Source organism: Megachile rotundata, chromosome 8 (genome assembly GCF_050947335.1).
Source record: "Megachile rotundata isolate GNS110a chromosome 8, iyMegRotu1, whole genome shotgun sequence".
NCBI lineage: Eukaryota > Metazoa > Arthropoda > Insecta > Hymenoptera > Megachilidae > Megachile > Megachile rotundata.
The window spans coordinates 10,287,908-10,308,189 of NC_134990.1; the positions used below are offsets into that span (position 1 = coordinate 10,287,908).

The 20,282-nt window shown below is 35.0% G+C and overlaps 2 protein-coding genes and 1 long non-coding RNA gene across 3 annotated transcripts in view; 1 reads left to right on the top strand and 2 right to left on the bottom strand.

The window, feature by feature from the left end:
- The window catches only part of LOC105662092 (uncharacterized), an 83,171-nt gene that overhangs the window by 19,311 nt on the left and 43,578 nt on the right, over positions 1 to 20,282 (top strand). The window lies entirely within an intron of this gene.
- Positions 27 to 2,471, bottom strand: LOC143265040 (uncharacterized). The gene is made up of 3 exons (XR_013039112.1): positions 2,258 to 2,471; positions 1,303 to 2,123; positions 27 to 474 (listed from the first exon to the last, which is right to left on the bottom strand). It is a non-coding gene; the product is annotated as an uncharacterized LOC143265040 (long non-coding RNA).
- On the bottom strand, positions 5,248 to 7,036 carry LOC143265017 (uncharacterized). The gene is made up of 2 exons (XM_076534577.1): positions 5,781 to 7,036; positions 5,248 to 5,365 (listed from the first exon to the last, which is right to left on the bottom strand). Exon 1 carries the CDS (start codon positions 6,888 to 6,890, stop codon positions 6,579 to 6,581), a length of 312 nt encoding a protein of 103 aa, XP_076390692.1. The 5' UTR covers positions 6,891 to 7,036; the 3' UTR covers positions 5,248 to 5,365; positions 5,781 to 6,578.

Sequence of the window (20,282 nt, forward strand, 5' to 3'; positions counted from 1 at the left end):
ACATGGAAGTTGGGCAGTATGTGAATTTAGAAGTTTAAAAATCTATAATGACAGTAATTATTTATTATACATTTAATCCAATTATTATCTTACAAAATTAATCCAATTTATTGTCACAATTTTCTGTAACTCATTATCTCCCAGTCAATTATAATAAATTTGTAAAACCGATTACATATAATTCCATCAGCATTCATGTTGATACATTTCGTTGGTATCTTTTATATCATCTTCGAACGATGAACATCCGAATGATAAACCGACAATTCACAGCAGTTATTAGTAATCTTTTTCCATTCTCTGGTAATAATAATTTTATGATACATCGAATATCTTTGCCACCAATTTACGACGAACTCACTGCCGATTTCCTGGCTGATTAATTAGCTGAATTTTTATCGGCGTCAATATTGCTTTATAACTTTCTCATAATACATCGGGTAAATAATCGTGAATTTCGTAACTCGTTAAAAGCTGCAGAAACATGTGCGATAATGATACTTCGTTGATTGAGGAGAATGGTACTTTTCAGGTGAATAAATATGCAAATTATGTGGGGACAACTACAGTGGATTAATTAGTAGGTTAATAATTAAAAATGTAAGTGGATAAAGAGGTTAATTAATATTTTTTTAAGGTATTAAATTTTCAAATTTTTGTACTTGTCAAATTGTGAGTTTTTTAAGTTTTGAAGTTTGAAATTTAGGATTTTGGAAATTGGGAAGTTTTTGAATTTTGGTTTTTTGAAATTTGAAAAATTGGGAAATTAGGAATTTTGATTTTCTGAAATTTTGGAATTTGGGATTTTTCAAAATTGGTAAATTGAGAATTTAGGAATTTTAGAAATGGGGAAATTTTTGAACTTTCTTTTGAAATATTGGAATTTGGGATTTTTCAAAATTGGTAAATTGAGAATTTGGGAATTTTAGAAATTGGAAAATTTTTGAATTTTCTTTTGAAATTTTGGTATTTGTGAATTTTGGAAATTGGAAAATTGAGAATGTGGGAATTTTGGAAATTGGTAAATTAAAAATGTGGGAATTTTGAAAATTGGTAAATTGAGAATGCGGGAATTTTGAAAATTAGGAAATTGTTAATATGGTAACGCTATTTAAAATTCTCAAATAAAGTAACCAGAAAATTCTCAAATTTAAACAAAACAAATATTTCAAATTTTCAAATCCCAAACTACAATTTTTATTTTCCAAACACTAAAACTCCCCACTTTCCAAATTCAGTAATTTTCACAACTACCCTAACATACTTATCGTTAATAAGGTGTTAAAATAAAAACTTGTGTACCATAACAGATTCCGATATCGAGATATTCAAGTAACGGAAGTGCTTTCCGAAAAAAACACGGTATCAAATCAAGGATAAGTCGATGTACCGTTAACAGTGCGTTCTCCTCATTCAGAATAATCATCGTCAAGAAGGTTTATTAACGGCAATCATCCATTGATGCACGCGTATACATATCACACGCATATACATACACGTCTGCATACGAAAAGTTTGATAAGCCTCCTCGTTGTTTATAGCACTTTCGTTAAATAAACGCGGTGAAATGTTCCGGAGCATTTGCTCGTAACTGTACTTGATTATCGTGGACCTGAAAATTCCACGGATAATTTCTGGAGCGTCTTTAAAGACCCGTACACGAAAATCATCCTCGCCACGTGAATGGCAATCACCGATCAGTAATCAACTATGCGAAAATACCACTCTGGCAATCGGAATTTGAATTGGAGCAATATCCAAGGTGCGGTTGTAATAAGCAACCCACCCACGGCCATTTTGAACGCCATCTTATCAATGATAGTCCTTCAGCTTGTTGTTTTAACACTGTACTTATACGAGACAGTTACGTTAATATTTGGGCACAATATTATGCGTTTATTTGCATAAAAGAACTGTTAATTGGTTGAGAAAATATATTAACTATACTGACAATATATTTAAATATATATTAACTATAAAAGTATAAATATCATTACATTATTCACGTCACTCTGTCGTGCATTTCCATACGTCCCGTATATCGATCTCGTAACTGTAGATCTCTGTCCGAACATCTCCGGACACTGCCGACCCTTTCCGAAGCTATCATACACTTCGCGACCCTATACTTCACGAAGTTAATTTGAATACACACCATTTAGAACTTCACAAGTCTTTCTTTTTACTTTTATCCAATCATTTATAATTTAAGATGTTAACTAATTTGTTTATATACGTATGTCCTTTTCATAATAACCTTTGTCATCCTTTTTGACTACATTTTTACATTTCGAACGTAGAAGTCTATTTGCACGTCGCACGTATTGCGTGATTATCCGAACAGCGCCGAAGAGGAACGAAGTTATCCGATTTCTACCCTTCTTATCACGAACTTCATGCTGCACTTTACGCAGCGTTTACATAGTTTATGAGTTAGATGACAGTGAAAAATGACTTACATGGCGTACTTAAATGTCGCTATTGTTACTCGTGCCCCTCTATCGGATGGTGTACAGATATTAATATTCGTAATCATCGTTTGTGTGAGGTTGCAGGACTAATTTAGGTGTTTTAGGTTATCTGTTCATGATATTTCGAATAAAATCAGATATGGGGTAACTGCACATAATACGAAATAGCGTTTAATATAAAACATCGCAATATGTCGATAAATAACTAAAAAATCAGTGACCATAAAAAATATTTCGTTACAAACGAAAAACAATCGTGTTAACGCTTCAATCGACAATGTTTCGAATGCACAGCATTGTTACGTGCTTGGAAGTTTCTAGAAGACATGTTGAATAATTAATTTTTTGACGAAAGTAAGTTATAAAATATTTCTACATGATTTATTGTTAAACATGTTCACTTTCGAACATTTACAAGCAATTTACCGTTAAATTTATTTTTTTGAGGTAATTAGTATTTTCCCAGCGAAATGCACGGGGACGCAATATGAAACATGTTAAGTGTACGTAATGTGGAGCGTGTTCCATATTAGGTACAGGTTTCTTATTAATATAATATAGTATTATAATTTGTGTTTTTATCATTTGAAGTATATTATGGCGGTAATAATTGAGAAAATGGATTCCATTCATGCGTGGACAACGACATGTAGACAAGTTAAAATATACAAAATAAATTTGTAGAAAGTGCAAGGCATTTATCAGATTTTTGTATTTAGATGGATATTAATTTTTTATCAAACATTTTCACATTTTGTGTAGATACATATACTTGTATGTGTGTATAACTATTTTTCTTCGTTTTTTACATATTAAACTCTGGAAGCGTTATTTTGATAAGACAGATTAAAAAATAAAAGTAACTCAGAAGATTTTCGAAGTTGTTTCAGTGAGTCGTTAGATATCGTGTACTGAAAGTAGTGAGAGGTTAGAAATAGCATCGGTACGGCGTAAGTAGTAAATGTCAATAATAAACGCGCACAAATATAATCGTCACTATTATGTACAATATAGATATAACAACTATACTTTTGTATAAGTATTTTATAACGTCAGTAGTTCTATGACATGCTTGAAAGTGATTATTAGTATTTATTGCAATTTTTATACTTTCTAAAAACATGTATTTGACAATTTACCATTCATTTATATGATTTTTCTTGTACATTTTGCAAGTTTAAATATTTTATTTTTATGCTAATTTTACTTCTCTATTTGTAAAAAATTACTGTTTTTTTGATTTTGGTAAATTTATTGATATGATGCTTTTTGACAAGTCTAGGAATCAGTGCGGTGCAATGTATTGTGTGAGAAAAATCAGTAAAATAAAAAAATGGTGGAATAAAAAACGACAAAAATATGAGAACAGAATAATAGTGAATAAGTAACAAAATAGTGAAATATTAAAGTGGTAAAATAATAAAATGATAAAAACGATGAAGAACAATATAGTGGAATGATAAATTGGTGGAACTGTATAGCAACAGTATAGTGTAATAGTGCAATAGTAAAATTGGTAAATAATAAAGTATTGTGCTATACTTGCTGACTAGTATAAATTCTTTCTGACTAGTATTACTTTTTATTATACTATTACTTACTATTAAAATATCAATTTAAATATTTCCTTTGACAAATTTAACTATTATCAACAATTAATTTAGTCACTACTAACAATTAATATTTATGGCAATTTAGAGCAAACAGATACAGTTTACACTGAATACCAAATTAAACATTTTCTTTAACAAATGTAAGTATTATCAACACATCAATTTGCCTACTACCAAAATAAAATATTTATAACAATTTACTGCAAATAGTTACAATTTACAGTAAACACTAATTTGTATATTTTCTTCTGTAACAAATTTAACTATTACTTTTATATAAAAACATTTTTATTTATCAGCACCGGAAATTTACTGCAGTTCGCATCAGTTATCTGATTTTTCTACAACGCTTGATCAGATTCGAGCGTTCTCGAAGCCATCACTACCCGAAGTTCTCCGAAAGCGGAAGCCCCGAAGATGTGGGTCACTTGTGGCTCGATAATGGAGGGAATTAACCCGGTAATCACCGCATTCGACTCTTCTCCACCCACAGCGAAGAGGACCCGACTGTTCTCTGCCGCTGCCGGCTGATTTTCACTCTCTAGTAAATTTTTGAAGCTGCCAATTACCGATCTGCAATCGCCATGGCTAACGGGGCTGCATTTCGTGTCTCTACGTCCACGACATTTCTACTTCATTTATCATTCGCGTACACGAAGATGGATATAACTTTAATATATCCATTTTCTGTTTTATACTTAAAAATTCCAATCTTTTTTTTTAACGTTAGTATATAATACATTCTTGAGCATTTATATATTTCTTGAGTAACAGAATTCTGATTGAAGAAATTGCTAAGATGTGGACTATGTGGACATCCTGGTCCCTGGTAACGTCACTGTATTTATTATTGTATCATCATAGAATATGATTACAATATTTTTGAAAACACCATATCGTTTTTGTTGCACAGTTAAAAGTAAATTGTAAAGGGTGTGAATTAGAACATCTATAATACAGTGTTAGAAAATAAAGTTTTAAATGAAAATTTAGGTTCAATAAATAACTTCTACGTTTCTATTTCACTTTCGTTTATTCGGTACTATTGTATATAAACAACTGTTCGCTTCGATAGCTCAACACAGAATGAATCTTCGCCGCTACCTGCCGCGAAGGGTGTTCTCTACCCCTCGTCGTGCTATGGCCGGTTATCCTGTTGATAAGCATTCCTCACTACTGCCTACCGTCCTTATTCCAACACGGCCTCTCCTGACTGCGGCGCGTCCTCGCCCGCTTCTTCTTCCGGTTGCATCAAGGAGTTGTATGTGTGATTTGACGGGCCTGCAACAACACCGTCCTCGGGATCTTTATTATCATTTGAAATACCATTATCAGCATGGATTAACCAATTTCAGCTCCAATTGAGCATTCCTGTACGATTAGCAACCCCTTGAATTAGCAAGCAACTTTAAAAGCAGAGCCCTCAGGTTACTTCACAAGTTGTTGGGGTTAAGTCCTCAAAACATCCAGAAACCAACTTCTCAAAATGTCCTTTAACCAAAGCAAAGGAGTAGAGCCCTCGGGATACTCAAAAGACAGAGCCCTCAGGATGTCTTTCAACCAGGCCACCGGAGTAGAACCCTCAGGATACTCTCAAGACAGAGCCCTCAGGATGTCTCAAATCGTCACACAATGAGCAGAGCCCTCGGGATGCTCCAAAGGAAACAAAATCATCTTTCATCTTGCTCATACTCACACTCAAATTAACCAGTGCTTGTATCTTGTGAGGACTCGGCCTAACCTGACCGTTTCTTGGCAAAACACTCCTGAACCACATGCCCCAATTTTTTACAAAAAGAACAAGGCTCTTGTCTTCGTGTCTGACTATTCGAACTCGTTGCTTTGGATACCACAGGGATAGTTCGAGAAACGCTACCAGCATCCGCAACAGTGGCATTTTCAACTCTCATTCGTTTGGGCAGTTATATTGTTTATGTCCGTATCGGCCGCATGAAAAACATTTACTTCGAGAATCACAATCACGTTTGTGCGGCACTTGAGATTCTGAATTACGACCACTTACTCCACGTGGTCGTGCACTACTTGACGTCAACGGTTTTATGTAGCTAGAAAAGAAATTTACTAAATCATCAGGAGTTAATTTTGCATTTGTCCGGTTGCCCGGATTTGAGGATCAGTTATTCCTCGTATAATTATGGCCACAATCAATTCATCACTTAAACCCGTCACAATCCGCAGACGTAGTAGTAATCGGCGTGCATACTCCGCATAAGTGGAGTAATGATCAGAATTAACTTTCATCACGTCGAATAGTATATTTGCAATGTCAATTCTTCGCGGACACAATGCTGCAAAATCTTTTTTAAAATTCGACCAGCTGCGATCATTAGTTACCCATTCGTTTAACCACGAACGTGCGTCCCCTTTCAAACAATTACCGATGCGCGATAAACATTCTCTATCGTCCCATTTATTTAAAGCACAAACATAGTTCACTTCGTTGCACCATACCTGAAAGTCATTTAATGCCGGATCAAAATTTGAAATATAAATGATTCGACCTTTCAGGGATGAAATTGAGAGCATTCATGATCCGGTCAGTCATATCACTCACTGCATCCGAACATGGCATTGAATTTGTGTGTGCAACAGACGTTGCAATAGGCACAGGTGGCGCTGCACCTAATAATCCACTATCCGCAGTGTCCTTATTAGAATTCCTCAAACCTGAACTATCCTCCAGCACAGTCAAACGTTCTAAAATTGCTTGAAGTTGTTGTTTCACGCTTGAATTCGGCGCACTACTGCGAGGCCTTCCCGCTCCTGTTCGAGTAGGAGAAGACATTTCACCGACAATTAATACACACACACTCACGTTGAATCACTTAAGAAAAAGAAAATAAGACACTGAAAAATGTATCCCACTTCTGATGTTAGAAAATAAAGTTTTAAATGAAAATTTAGGTTCAATAAATAACTTCTACGTTTCTATTTCACTTTCGTTTATTCGGTACTATTGTATATAAACAACTGTTCGCTTCGATAGCTCAACACAGAATGAATCTTCGCCGCTACCTGCCGCGAAGGGTGTTCTCTACCCCTCGTCGTGCTATGGCCGGTTATCCTGTTGATAAGCATTCCTCACTACTGCCTACCGTCCTTATTCCAACAACAGTATATAAAGGGTCAGGAGTATATTATACAATAAATTATAAAGGGTATGAATTACAACATCCATAACACAGTATATAAAGAGTAAGGATTATATTGTCTGTTATATTATCTATTATGTTATCTATTATATTATCTACTATATTATCCATTATATTATCTGTTATATTATATATAATTATATTATCCTTAATTGTAAAATGGAACGCACAAATACAATTTTAATTTTATTTCCTGAGGTGATACGCAATTTGTCGATGAAATAAAGCGTTCGCAATCAGGATCCGTTGAGAAGTCGTATCGTGAGAAAGCTACACGAAAGAAGGATTCACGAACGGAACCAGATGGGGAATCAGAAGACAATGTGGCTATATAGAAAGGGGTATGTCAGGAGAAAAAGAGGAACAGTCGTAATTATCGTAAGAATTATTCGCGCCATTGCATTGTCGGTGCTGCTACCGAAACAGCAGCTGCACTCCATTGTCGGCTACGTTCTTTACTGCCATTCTTGCATCACTATGTGAATGTACACTCGTGTGTACATGGTTTGATACTTTATATCCGTTTACGTTTATTGATGTTGTACTTATTAGACACCTTTCCGGTCAGTTATGGAGACATACGTCAGTCAACTCGCACTTTGTATTAAAGTCGGAGTTAACATTAGAATTTATTGTTAGGTACTGTTAGAATCAATAGCGTTTTGATGTACTATTATGTTAAGGTGATGTGCTGTTATAGTAAGGTTATGTACTATTATATTATTTATTAATAATATACTTTTATATTATGTTAAGATTGTGATGTACTATTATATTATATTAAGGTTGTGATGTACTTTTATATTATATTAAGATAGTAATGTACTATTATATTAAGGTTGTGAGGTACTATTATATTATATTAAGGTTGTGATGTGCTATTATATTATATTAAGGTTGTGATGTACTTTTATATTATATTAAGGTTGTGATGTACTTTTATATTATATTAAGATAGTAATGTACTATTATATTAAGGTTGTGAGGTACTATTATATTATATTAAGATTGTGATGTGCTATTATATTATATTAAGGTTGTGATGTACTTTTATATTATATTAAGGTTGTGATGTACTTTTATATTATATTAAGATAGTAATGTACTATTATATTAATGTTGTGAGGTACTATTATATTATATTAAGGTAGTGATGTGCTATTATATTATATTAAAATTGTGATGTAGTATTGTATTTAAGGTAGCAGGTGTATTTTTATCAGATAATTGTACAAATTCCTCTACTATTTTTCAAGAACAGTTAATTACAAAAGAATGTTGTCGCAACAAAGCATTCACCTTCAGAATGCACTCATTTCATTATTCAATCGACATACTGATGTCACGATGATTCATCTTCAAACGACGAAGCTAATCACCAATTATTAAACTTCTTCGTCTCAACCAGTATTAAAAAAACCATGATACAATAAGCAGAACCGATAGTAATTAGATGATCCGAAGTCAAAAGAGTACGTCGTACTCTTCCGTTTCGTCAAGTAGCGTTCGCTCGACTCGAAACAAAATGGCGGACCGCGTAATCACGGAACAAAATGTCTTCGCGTCGTTTTGTCGCACAAATTACAAATTTCTCTCCATCTCTCGTTCGAGTAATTCAGTTGCTCTTCGCAACGTTTCACCGTGATTATCGTTCTGGTAAGAGCTCGCAACAAAATACTTTTCATCTCACTGGGTACAGAACAGCTTATGTTCACGAATGTTGCGCTTCGGTGTCGACGTAGACTATCGTTCGGGATCTACCCATGATTCGCTGCGCTTGGAATTATTGTAATAGACCCAGTTTCGTTCTCTAGATTTGCCACAAAGTCTCTTCGTTCCGTCCACCATGCGATCAGTTAACGCGACTCCCACTTTTCTTCTACGTCTCGCCGTAAGTGATCGATTGGGAACAGTGTTGCTCTTATGATTGCTGTTGGGTTTTTATCTACTTGTGCAGTAATGTATTGTATTTATATTAATATTAATATAAGTACATACAGTGTCGAAAATAATATTCATTTATAATCTAAAATAGTCGTCCAAAGCAACAATGTCCATTTGTAATTAACAATAATTACTCTACTTATTGATGTAACTGAAAAATTTGTATGAAATGAAAGTCACGAAAGTGAAATGTGAGAGAATGTTAATATAAGTCTGAGCGAGTGCGGTGAAACATAATAGAATGCAAATGCAATTCTAATATTCTCCATAATTTACACGGTCGATAATCTATAGGCGATCGCATCCGGTTTACTGTTCCTCCGCCGTGAATTTCACAGGACAGTAATCCGATTTGAATTTGAGAAATAGAACGCCTTAATCGGTAAATCCTTTGTCACTTCCAAGTGAAACATCTGTCATCCGCGTTTCAAGGAAACGTTTTATTCCTTAGGTACATAATGAACAGCTTGAGCGTTCTATATTCTTTCACGACTTCTTCCCGGCCGTTTTCATTATCTTTGTACAAAAGAATGTCTTTAATCGTTTCCTTTTGTTGCCTCGAGATCATTTTGTTACCGTTCCAAGAAAATACTGCTGTAGGATTTCCAGTTCGTACAATTTAAGATTTTATTTATATTAACTCGAGTTACGACGTTCACATTAATACAAAACAGTGTCACAAAACATTCCTTTTATGGCTAATTTCAGTTTTGGAAAAAGGAAGTAATCACGTGGAGATAAGTCAGAATTTAGAGAATGTTTGAACAGACTTGTTTTCACGAACAGCGACAGTTCACATGGTGCGTTATCAAGCAACAGAAACTAACTTCTCGGCGCTCGATATTCGGGCCTCACACGAATGATCCTCTTCCACAAATGTTCCATAACACCCAGATAATATTCGCCATTAACATTTTGTCCCTGTGGAACGAATTCCCGAAGTATAATTCCTTTAGAATCGTAAAAGCGAATTAACATTGTCTTCTCGAGGGACTTCTGGAATCGCAATTTTTTGATTTTGGAGAGCCTGGAGATTTCCACGTAGCACTTTGGCGCTTTGTTCGAGGTTCATACTTGAAGCACCAAGTCTCATCACTAGTTACAATTGATTCCAGGAATGTACAGTTTCGTCTGGCTGTTTTGATAAGATCCTCGCAATATTCAACGCGAGCAATTTGTTGCGCTTGCCCGTGATTTTGTGACACGGTGACGAAAGGTCCTGTCGCATTAAACGCTATAAGTTTACAATTCGTTGCTCGATTCCAATAAAGATTGTTGTGTTTTGTAGGGGAGGTTTTCAGTTAACATATTTTAATAGATGGCGCTAGTAGTTTTCCTTAAATTTAATAAGTTCCGTTACTTTTCCGACATACTGTGTATAAGTGACCACACGTTCGCAAATCTAGTAAAGTGTCACAAGAAAATGTACGAGTATAAATTATACAATAAATAAGAAAGAGAGTATAAATTATAGAATAATAAATTGGAAAACCGAATTACAGTAAAAAGAAGAACAAGTTTGAGCAAACAAATGGGGGACAGCGCGGAGTTTCAGGAGCTAATTACCGCTGTGGATGATCGGTTCGTAACAAATTAAGTTAACGCGTGATACAGCGACTGTGAGGAGACGAGCCGATGAATTTCGCGATGCGTGAGAGTACGTGATGCACGGCAAGCGTTTTTTGCACGGAATAACCAAAGGGGAAGACGAATCGTAATTACGAAAATCAACCGTGACGGAGCAGCTGCTGCCTCATTCGATTAATTGTCGTGCAAGATCCTCGAGGCTGTTCGAAACTGGCCGATGCCACGGTTCCTTACCTGACACTTGATCTTCACGAGGCAACCGTGTAACGTTGCCCGTTCATTGTTTGCACGACCTCTGGAAATTAGTTATCCTTAAACAATCAGCTTAAGTTGTATGGGAGATATTTGTCGTTGGTTTTTGATGTTATCTGTTATCTGGGTGTTTTCTTTTTCCTTTCTTTTTTTAGAAGGGAGAAAAATTGTTGTTATGCTAGTTTATTATAGTGGTATTTTATTAGTTTACAATTTTAGTATTATACACTTTTGATGTTTTGTTATCATACCATTCTACTATACTGGTTAATCTACTATTCTACTATTCTACTATTTCACTACTCTACTGTTCCACTACTCAACTACTCTATTACTCTACTACTCTACTATTCCACTACTCTGCTATTCCACTACTCTGCTATTTCACTACTCTACTATTCCACTACTCTGCTATTTCACTACTCTATTATTCCACTACTCTACTACTCTGCTATTTTACTATTCCTCTATTCCACTATTCTACTATTTCACTACTCTATTTCACTACTCTACTATTCTATTACTCTACTATTCTATTACTCTACTATTTCACTACTCTACTATTCTATTACTCTACTATTCCACTACTCTACTATTCCACTACTCTACTATTTCACTACTCTACTATTCCACTACTCTGCTATTTCACTACTCTACTATTCCACTACTCTACTATTCCATTACTCTACTATTCCACTACTTTACTATTTCACTACTTTACTATTCCACTACTCTGCTATTTCACTACTCTATTATTCCACTACTCTACTACTCTGCTATTTTACTATTCCTCTATTCCACTATTCTACTATTTCACTACTCTATTTCACTACTCTATTTCACTACTCTACTATTCTATTACTCTACTATTCTATTACTCTACTATTTCACTACTCTACTATTCTATTACTCTACTATTTCACTACTCTACTATTCCACTACTCTGCTATTTCACTACTCTACTATTCCACTACTGTACTACTCGACTGCTCTATTACTCTACTACTCTACTACTCTGCTATTCTACTATTCCTCTATTTCACTATTCTACTATTTCACTACTCTGCTATTCTACTATTCCTCTATTTCACTATTCTACTATTTCACTACTCTGCTATTCTATTACTCTACTATTCTATTATTCCACTATTCTACTATTCTATTACTCTACTGCTCTACTATTCTACTATTCTACTATTCCACTACTCTACTATTCCACTACTCTACTATTCTATTACTCCACTGCTCTACTATTCTACTATTTCACTACTCTGCTATTCCACGACTCTGCTATTTCACTACTCTACTATTCTACTATTTTCTTATTTTGCAATTCTAAAATTTCACAAACTTATTATTCTACTATTTTACAATATTACAATTCCACAATTCTACTAGTTTACAGTTATACTATTCCACTATTTTACAGTTCTATAACTTCACAATTTCATTATTCTGTTAGTTTGCAATATTACAATTCAATAATTCTATTATTCTACAATGATATTATTTTACAGTTTCACAAATCTAGTATTCTACTATCATACAATATTACAATTACACAATTTTACTATCGTGTTTAGTCGTGGAATGACCCATTTTCAATTCTTTAAATAATCTCTACAGTCATAAACCCACGGTTATACAAACCCCTTCAAGAATTAATTAAGGGGGGCAATACCTTTAGAATCTTAACAAATTACAAAGTTTTTTTTTTCTATAAAATGTTAGTGTAACATCTTAGAAATATTGTCTCAAAATTTTAAAGTGAAATACGACGCCCTTTTGAAGTTATGGCCGATTAACGCCGCGGGTATACACGCGTCAGTGCGGAGGACCGAAACTTTAAACGCATTTTTCTCAAAACTACGTTTTTAAAATTGGCGTGGCTGATAACTCAAAAACTAGTTTATCCATGACAATACTATCTAACATATGAACCTAAATGTACGAAATAAATTGAACATTAAAGTCCTTTTTATTGCAAAACATTGCAAAAATTTTCAATAAAATTCAAAGTTTTTCTTTAAAAGCGCGCCATTTCTTCAATTTTACATATTTTGTACATCTCTGAGATTCATCTACTAACTGTGAATGTTAGCTTTCGAAACATTGTCTGCAAACTTGCTTCGGACCAATATATCTTCCGCTAGAACCCACACAAATTCACGAGACACGCCAAAACACTTCCAGAAAGGATTGTCACAATTCCGGCATTTTGAAATATTTTGCAAAACAGAAAATATTCTGTAACAGGCAACAGTTATAATAAATTATACCTGAAATTTCGAAGATGCAAAACAAAGGTGTCCTATAAAAAAAAAATTCCCAAATATCAGCTTATTTTCATCTGTCTAAAGGCATTGCCCCTTAAAAACCCATTAAAGCGATCACAACGAACAACTAAAATTATTTATCAACCATCAATTTCTCTTCGATTCGCTTCATTTATCAAGCACCCTGAAGCTAATTACAAAATCATTAAAATAATCGGCGCGATCAACAAAATTATTTACCAATTTTCAATTTCTCTTCGATTCACTGTATTTATCAATCACCGCACAAAGGACAGCGAAGTGAAAGAGTTAATGGATCTCTGATTCTTCCTCTGTTCGGATTGAAACGTACAAACGCGTTCGTCCGCGTTTATGGAACGGAACGAATTTCGCTCATTTGAACCCGTTTGTCAGTAATCTGGCAAAAAAAAGCATGTCCAGGCGAAAACGTTAATTTATTAACGATTTATCCGGGCGTTATGAATCTGGAACGAAATTCAGGATGAGGAAAAGGAGGTCGTCCCGTGGGGAAATGTTATTTCTTTTTATTACGTCCACGGTAATCCTCCTGCTGCAATTAAAATCGATAAACCGCGAACGATCGATGTAAAGATAATTATGGCCGGCAATATAATTAACGCGTCTGCTTTCAACAAGGTTGCGAACAGTTCGATAAAATGTTCCCGTTTTTTTCGGAATATTCCGATATAGCTGCAATATCGTTTTGCAGATTAAATAAATGTCATTTCGGTGAAATTTCCGGTGTAATGTATGTCTATCGTTAACCCGTTTCGTAATTTCGTGCATTTTGCAAATTGTTATTGGACGCGCCGAATTTGGTGAAAGCAATATAGTTGGCGACGAATTGGGTTGATAATCGTGGATGTGTTTTTTCCTTATATGGAAAATTTTGACTTTTTTGATCAATGTTGAAGCGTGCAATATTTTTTTATGCTGAAAGTGTCGTTTTAAACGTATATGGATAATGTAGAAATTTTTTGGTGATTTAATTTTGAGATAAGGTGTATTTTTTGTGGTGAAATGTTCGGTATTTGTTGACGCTGAAGTGTATTGGGCAGGTATGGAAAATGTAGAAATTTTATATTTTTTATACACAATGTAGAAATTTTGTGATAAATAATTATATATTTTTTTTACACAGTGTAGAAATTTTGTGATAAATGATTTTATATTTTTTTTCACACAATGTAGAAATTTTGTGATAAATGATTTTATATTTTTTGTCCACAATGTAGAAATTTTGTGATAAACAAAGTTATATTTTTTTTTTTGGAAAAATGCAGAAATTTGTGATAAATGATTTTATATTTTTTTTTTCACACAATGTAGAAATTTTGTGATAAATAATTTTATATTTTTTTTACACAGTGGAGAAATTTTGTGATAAATAATTTTATATTTTCTTTTACACAATGGAGAAATTTTGTGATAAATAAAGTTATATATTTTGTGGTAAAATGTAGAAATTTTTGGTGATAAATAATTTTATATTTTGTTTGCAAAATGTAGAAATTTTGTTATAAATAAAGTTGTATATTTTTATATGTTTCTCAGTTTAAGATGCTATTTATGTAAAGTTTATTTCACAGACATTGAAAATGTACATATATTAAGTAGTATATATTATGTACAACCTAACCTCAATCATATAAGTTTGACAATTTTCAGTGTAATTTTAAGATGTTCTTGTAAAATTTATCTTGTGAATCTTGAAAATATTATACATTAAGAGTTATGTAGAAAAATATTAGACTAAATACATTCAAAGCCATGTGGTCTTAAACCTAACCTAACCCCAGTCACACAAACACATCAACTTAAACCTTGAAACTATAGTGTTAGTTTCAGATGTTAATTGTAAAATTTATCTTGTGAACCTTGAAAATATTATATATTAAGTATTATGTAGAAAAATATTAGACTAAATACATTCAAAGCCATGTGATCTTAAACCTAACCTAACCCCAGTCACACAAACACATCAACTTAAACCTTGAAAGTATAGTGTTAGTTTCAGATGTTAATTGTAAAATTTATCTTGTGAACCTTGAAAATATTATATATTAAGTATTATGTAGAAAAATATTAGACTAAATACATTCAAAGCCATGTGATCTTAAACCTAACCTAACCCCAGTCACACAAACACATCAACTTAAACCTTGAAAGTATAGTGTTAGTTTCAGATGTTAATTGTAAAATTTATCTTGTGAACCTTGAAAATATTATATATTAAGTATTATGTCGAAAAATATTAGACTAAATACATTCAAAGCCATGTGGTCTTAAACCTAACCTAACCCCAGTCACACAAACACATCAACTTAAACCTTGAAACTATAGTGTTAGTTTCAGATGTTAATTGTAAAATTTATCTTGTGAACCTTGAAAATATTATATATTAAGTATTATGTAGAAAAATATTAGACTAAATACATTCAAAGCCATGTGATCTTAAACCTAACCTAACCCCAGTCACACAAACACATCAACTTAAACCTTGAAAGTATAGTGTTAGTTTCAGATGTTAATTGTAAAATTTATCTTGTGAACCTTGAAAATATTATATATTAAGTATTATGTAGAAAAATATTAGACTAAATACATTCAAAGCCATGTGATCTTAAACCTAACCTAACCCCAGTCACACAAACACATCAACTTAAACCTTGAAAGTATAGTGTTAGTTTCAGATGTTAATTGTAAAATTTATCTTGTGAACCTTGAAAATATTATATATTAAGTATTACGTAGAAAAATATTAGACTAAATATATTCAAAGGCATGTGGTCTTAAACCTAACCTAACCCCAGTCATACAAACACATCAACTTAAATATTCTGTAAGAAATTTCAATAATTACTAAAAACTGTTAGCTTATATTTTTAAAAACGGCAAAAAGAGTGCAAAAGTGGTGCACTAAAATTACCTACATAGAAAAGTATAGGAATTTTATATTCAAAAAGCGTTTGTCACCAACAAGTGTACAACTCAATTTCTCCAGACCACGTGTCACGTGACAGCCGCCATTTTAAGACTTTTTATGACGCCATTTTATGACTTCCGCCATGACAAATCATAAAAAAAACGAACCATATTCCGCCCCCGATATGTCCATACACTATCACATTTATCTCCGTTCCGATTCATTTATTTGAGGACCCTCCTCGTATTAATAAGATTCGAAAGATTTATTCGTGCGAACGGTTTCCATGTTTCGCAGTTTCGGTGAAACGTCGGTCCGAGAGAGCCGGAAATCAGTTGGTGATTCGTGATAAATTTCGAGCAGGTGAAATACACGAGTGAAAAGGCCGCGTTTTATTTTTTTAGAGGCACCAGACAGAGAGGGCGAAGAAAGTGGACAAGGACGAATCGATAGCTGAGAATGACCGATAATAATAATTCGACGTTCCCGTTTAATAAGGACAGAATAATTTATAGAGCCAGCGGCTCGTGTCGCGAGGGTCCAGCTAACTAATTTGTCACGGCGTAACGGGATTCCATCGAATCACTTCCCTTTTTCGCGCGAGCCGGCAGCTGGACAGCAGGATTTCGGCAATTAACTCTTACTACTACTTCATTTTTACAAGTTGTCGATACGGCGATCGGTTAATTACGCAAATTGACCGATTACGAGCGCCGCGCGTGTCGTCACCCGACGTTCTTCACCGGAAGCGACTGGAACCGTTTTGATAGCTTCAATTTCGTTTACTTCAAGGAACTTTGTGCGTGCCGGGCGGCGATTTGTAATTTATACGACAATTAAACTGTCGTGCTGCTGTAATTCAATTTCTGTGGGACAGGAATACGGTCATCAGTTTTTAACGAATGACGCACCGGTTGCGTCAAAGACTGGTCATCTTCATGAATGACGCACCTGGTGCGTTGATGTAGTTAATACTTTTACTATTGATAGACTGTTTGTGTTAAGTACGTAGTGAAAATGAAGCACCGGTTGCATCAAATATGTATCATCTTCAAGAATGACGCACCGATTGCGTCAAATGTGTATTACCTTCAAGAATGACGCACCTGTTGCTGCCAATACATATCGCCTTCATAGATGACGCACCACTTGCGTCAAGAAGCTAGTGACCATCTTTACAAGTGACGCACCAGCTGCGTCGAAGATGTGACTACCTTCACGAATGACGCACCGGTTGCGTCAAATGTGTATTATCTTCAAGAATGACGCACCTGTTGCTGCCAATACATATCGCCTTCATAGATGACGCACCACTTGCGTCAAGTACCTAGTGATCATCTTTACAAGTGACGCACTAGTTGCGTCGAAGATGTGACTACCTTCACGAATGACGCACCGGTTGCGTCAAATGTGTATTATCTTCAAGAATGACGCACCAGTTGCGGCCACTACATATCGCCTTCATAGATGACGCACCACTTGCGTCAAGAAGCTAGTGACCATCTTTACAAGTGACGCACTAGTTGCGTCGAAGATGTGACTACCTTCATGAATGACGCACCGATTGCGTCGAATGTGTATTATCTTCAAGAATGACGCACCAGTTGCTGCCAATACATATCGCCTTCATAGATGACGCACCACTTGCGTCAAGTACCTAGTGATCATCTTTACAAGTGACGCACTAGTTGCGTCGAAGATGCGTCTACCTTCACGAATGACGCACCAGTTGCGTCAAATGTGTATTATCTTCAAGAATGACGCACCAGTTGCGGCCACTACATATCGCCTTCATAGATGACGCACCACTTGCGTCAAGAAGCTAGTGACCATCTTTACAAGTGAAGCACTAGTTGCGTCGAAGATGTGACTACCTTCACGAATGACGTATCTATTGCGTCAAATGTGTATTATCTTCAAGAATGACGCACCAGTTGCGGCCACTACATATCGCCTTTATAGATGACGCACCACTTGCGTCAAAAGACTATGACCTTATATTTCCACAAGTGATATATCGTTTGCATCAAATACAAAGATCTTATTCAGGGATGACGCAACTGTTGCGTCAACAATGCGTTGACTATCTCCGCAGATGACGCACTATTTGCGTCATAGATATATGGGTCATGTTTATAAATGCACCCGTTCCGATTTGTCATGAGTGACGCACTAATTACGTCAAAGACGTAGTAACTGTCTTCATATGTATGACACACCTGTTGCGTCAAGAATTATAATAATTACTTTCATGGATGACGCACTTGTTGTGTCAAGAGCATAGTAATTCTCTTTATGATCGATACACAATGCGTAAAATATATAATGTTTGTGTGACGCATCAGGTGCGTCAGGAACGTAGAGGCCACCTATGATACATTCATTGCGTCAAAAACGTAGAGATCTTCGTGAGACGCATTGGATGCGTCAAAACCGAAGACACGTACATAAGAGATCGGTTGGTTCTTAATCGATCTTCACCAATGACGCACCAGTTGCGTCAGGTACGTAGAGGCCACCTATGATACATTCATTGCGTCAAAAACGTAGAGATCTTCGTGAGACGCATTGGATGCGTCAAAACTGAAGAGACCTACATGAAAGATCGGTTGGTTCATAATCGATCTTCACCAATGACGCATCAGTTGCGTCAGGAACATAGAGACCACCTATGATGCATTCATTACGTCAAAAACGTAGAGATCTTCGTGAGATGTATTAGGTAGGTTAAAATCGTAAAGACCTATATGAGAGATCGGTTCCACATTTGATTGACCTTCACCACTGACGCATCAGTTGCGTCACACCCTAAGTACGCACATACGCTATTACGAGAATCTTGCGTTCCACTATGTGGCACGCGTGGCCACGCTCGTCGACCGTCCTCGAAACACCTTTCCCCCGGTGTAAGAGTATCGAAGCGGCAAATTGACGAGCAACCAGCCAAGAAAACCAACGAGTTGGCTTTCGGCGCGTGCCAGCCTCCGCTCGGTGTCCGGTTGCGGGCTTACGCGCCACGCACGCCACACACGGCGTACGCCTGCGCGCGTATATATTCGTCGAGGGCGAGGTATCGCGGTGCACGCTGCAGCCATAAAAGATACAAGTGCAGCAACCTTGTCGATTGAGTTACCAGCAACCTGTGTATATTAATTACACGCTTGAGACGCGCATCGCGTCAGGTTGGTAACGATGTCGTCGACGCCGGATTAGTTACACACCCCTCCTCTGGATCATCCAGCTGCGACCAATTGTGTGAAACGGCCATCAAAAAGGTGGAGAAGAACGATTATCCTTGTTGTCAAAAAAAGAATTTTGTATAGGTCTTCTCAAAATTACTGTTCGAGAAACTGGTTCTGTACTTAACGCAGTTTGAATTTCGCGCCAAAAGTAGGGGATATGTATTCTACTGTGTGAGGAGGTTAAATAAATGAATCTGCTGGTACAAGAATGAAATTTCTTAAGAAAATAAGCTTCTGTTCATGAAAATAATATTTGTTAAATAAAATTGAGCAAATATTGCAAATATAATAATTATTTAATAATGGAGTATAGCAACACTTGTTTCTTGACAATGTAGATGACTGTGATTACATTTAAATTATATTCATCTACATACTTTACATAAACACTGTTTACAACCAACGAATAATTTAAAAATAACAAATAATAGTATTTATAACTTTTTATATGTAACCACTATATTTAATAATTTTGAGGTTATGTTCAGATACATCACATTGACATAAGAGATTATGTTACATAACTTAAATTGCGACATGATGGTTAACCCCTTATAATACAAATTTTTAACTTTTAATAAGTACATAACAGCTACAATACATGAACTAAATATAAAAAAGTACTTACATCGATGAATAACTGCAAAAATAGAAAAAATACATAACCACTAAAAATGTTAATTGCATCCCGTAATTACCGAACACGCTTACAATTAAAAATTTAAAAAATGTCTTCACAACAGAAGAAGTTTAATGAAGATTGCCACGAAGGCAAGA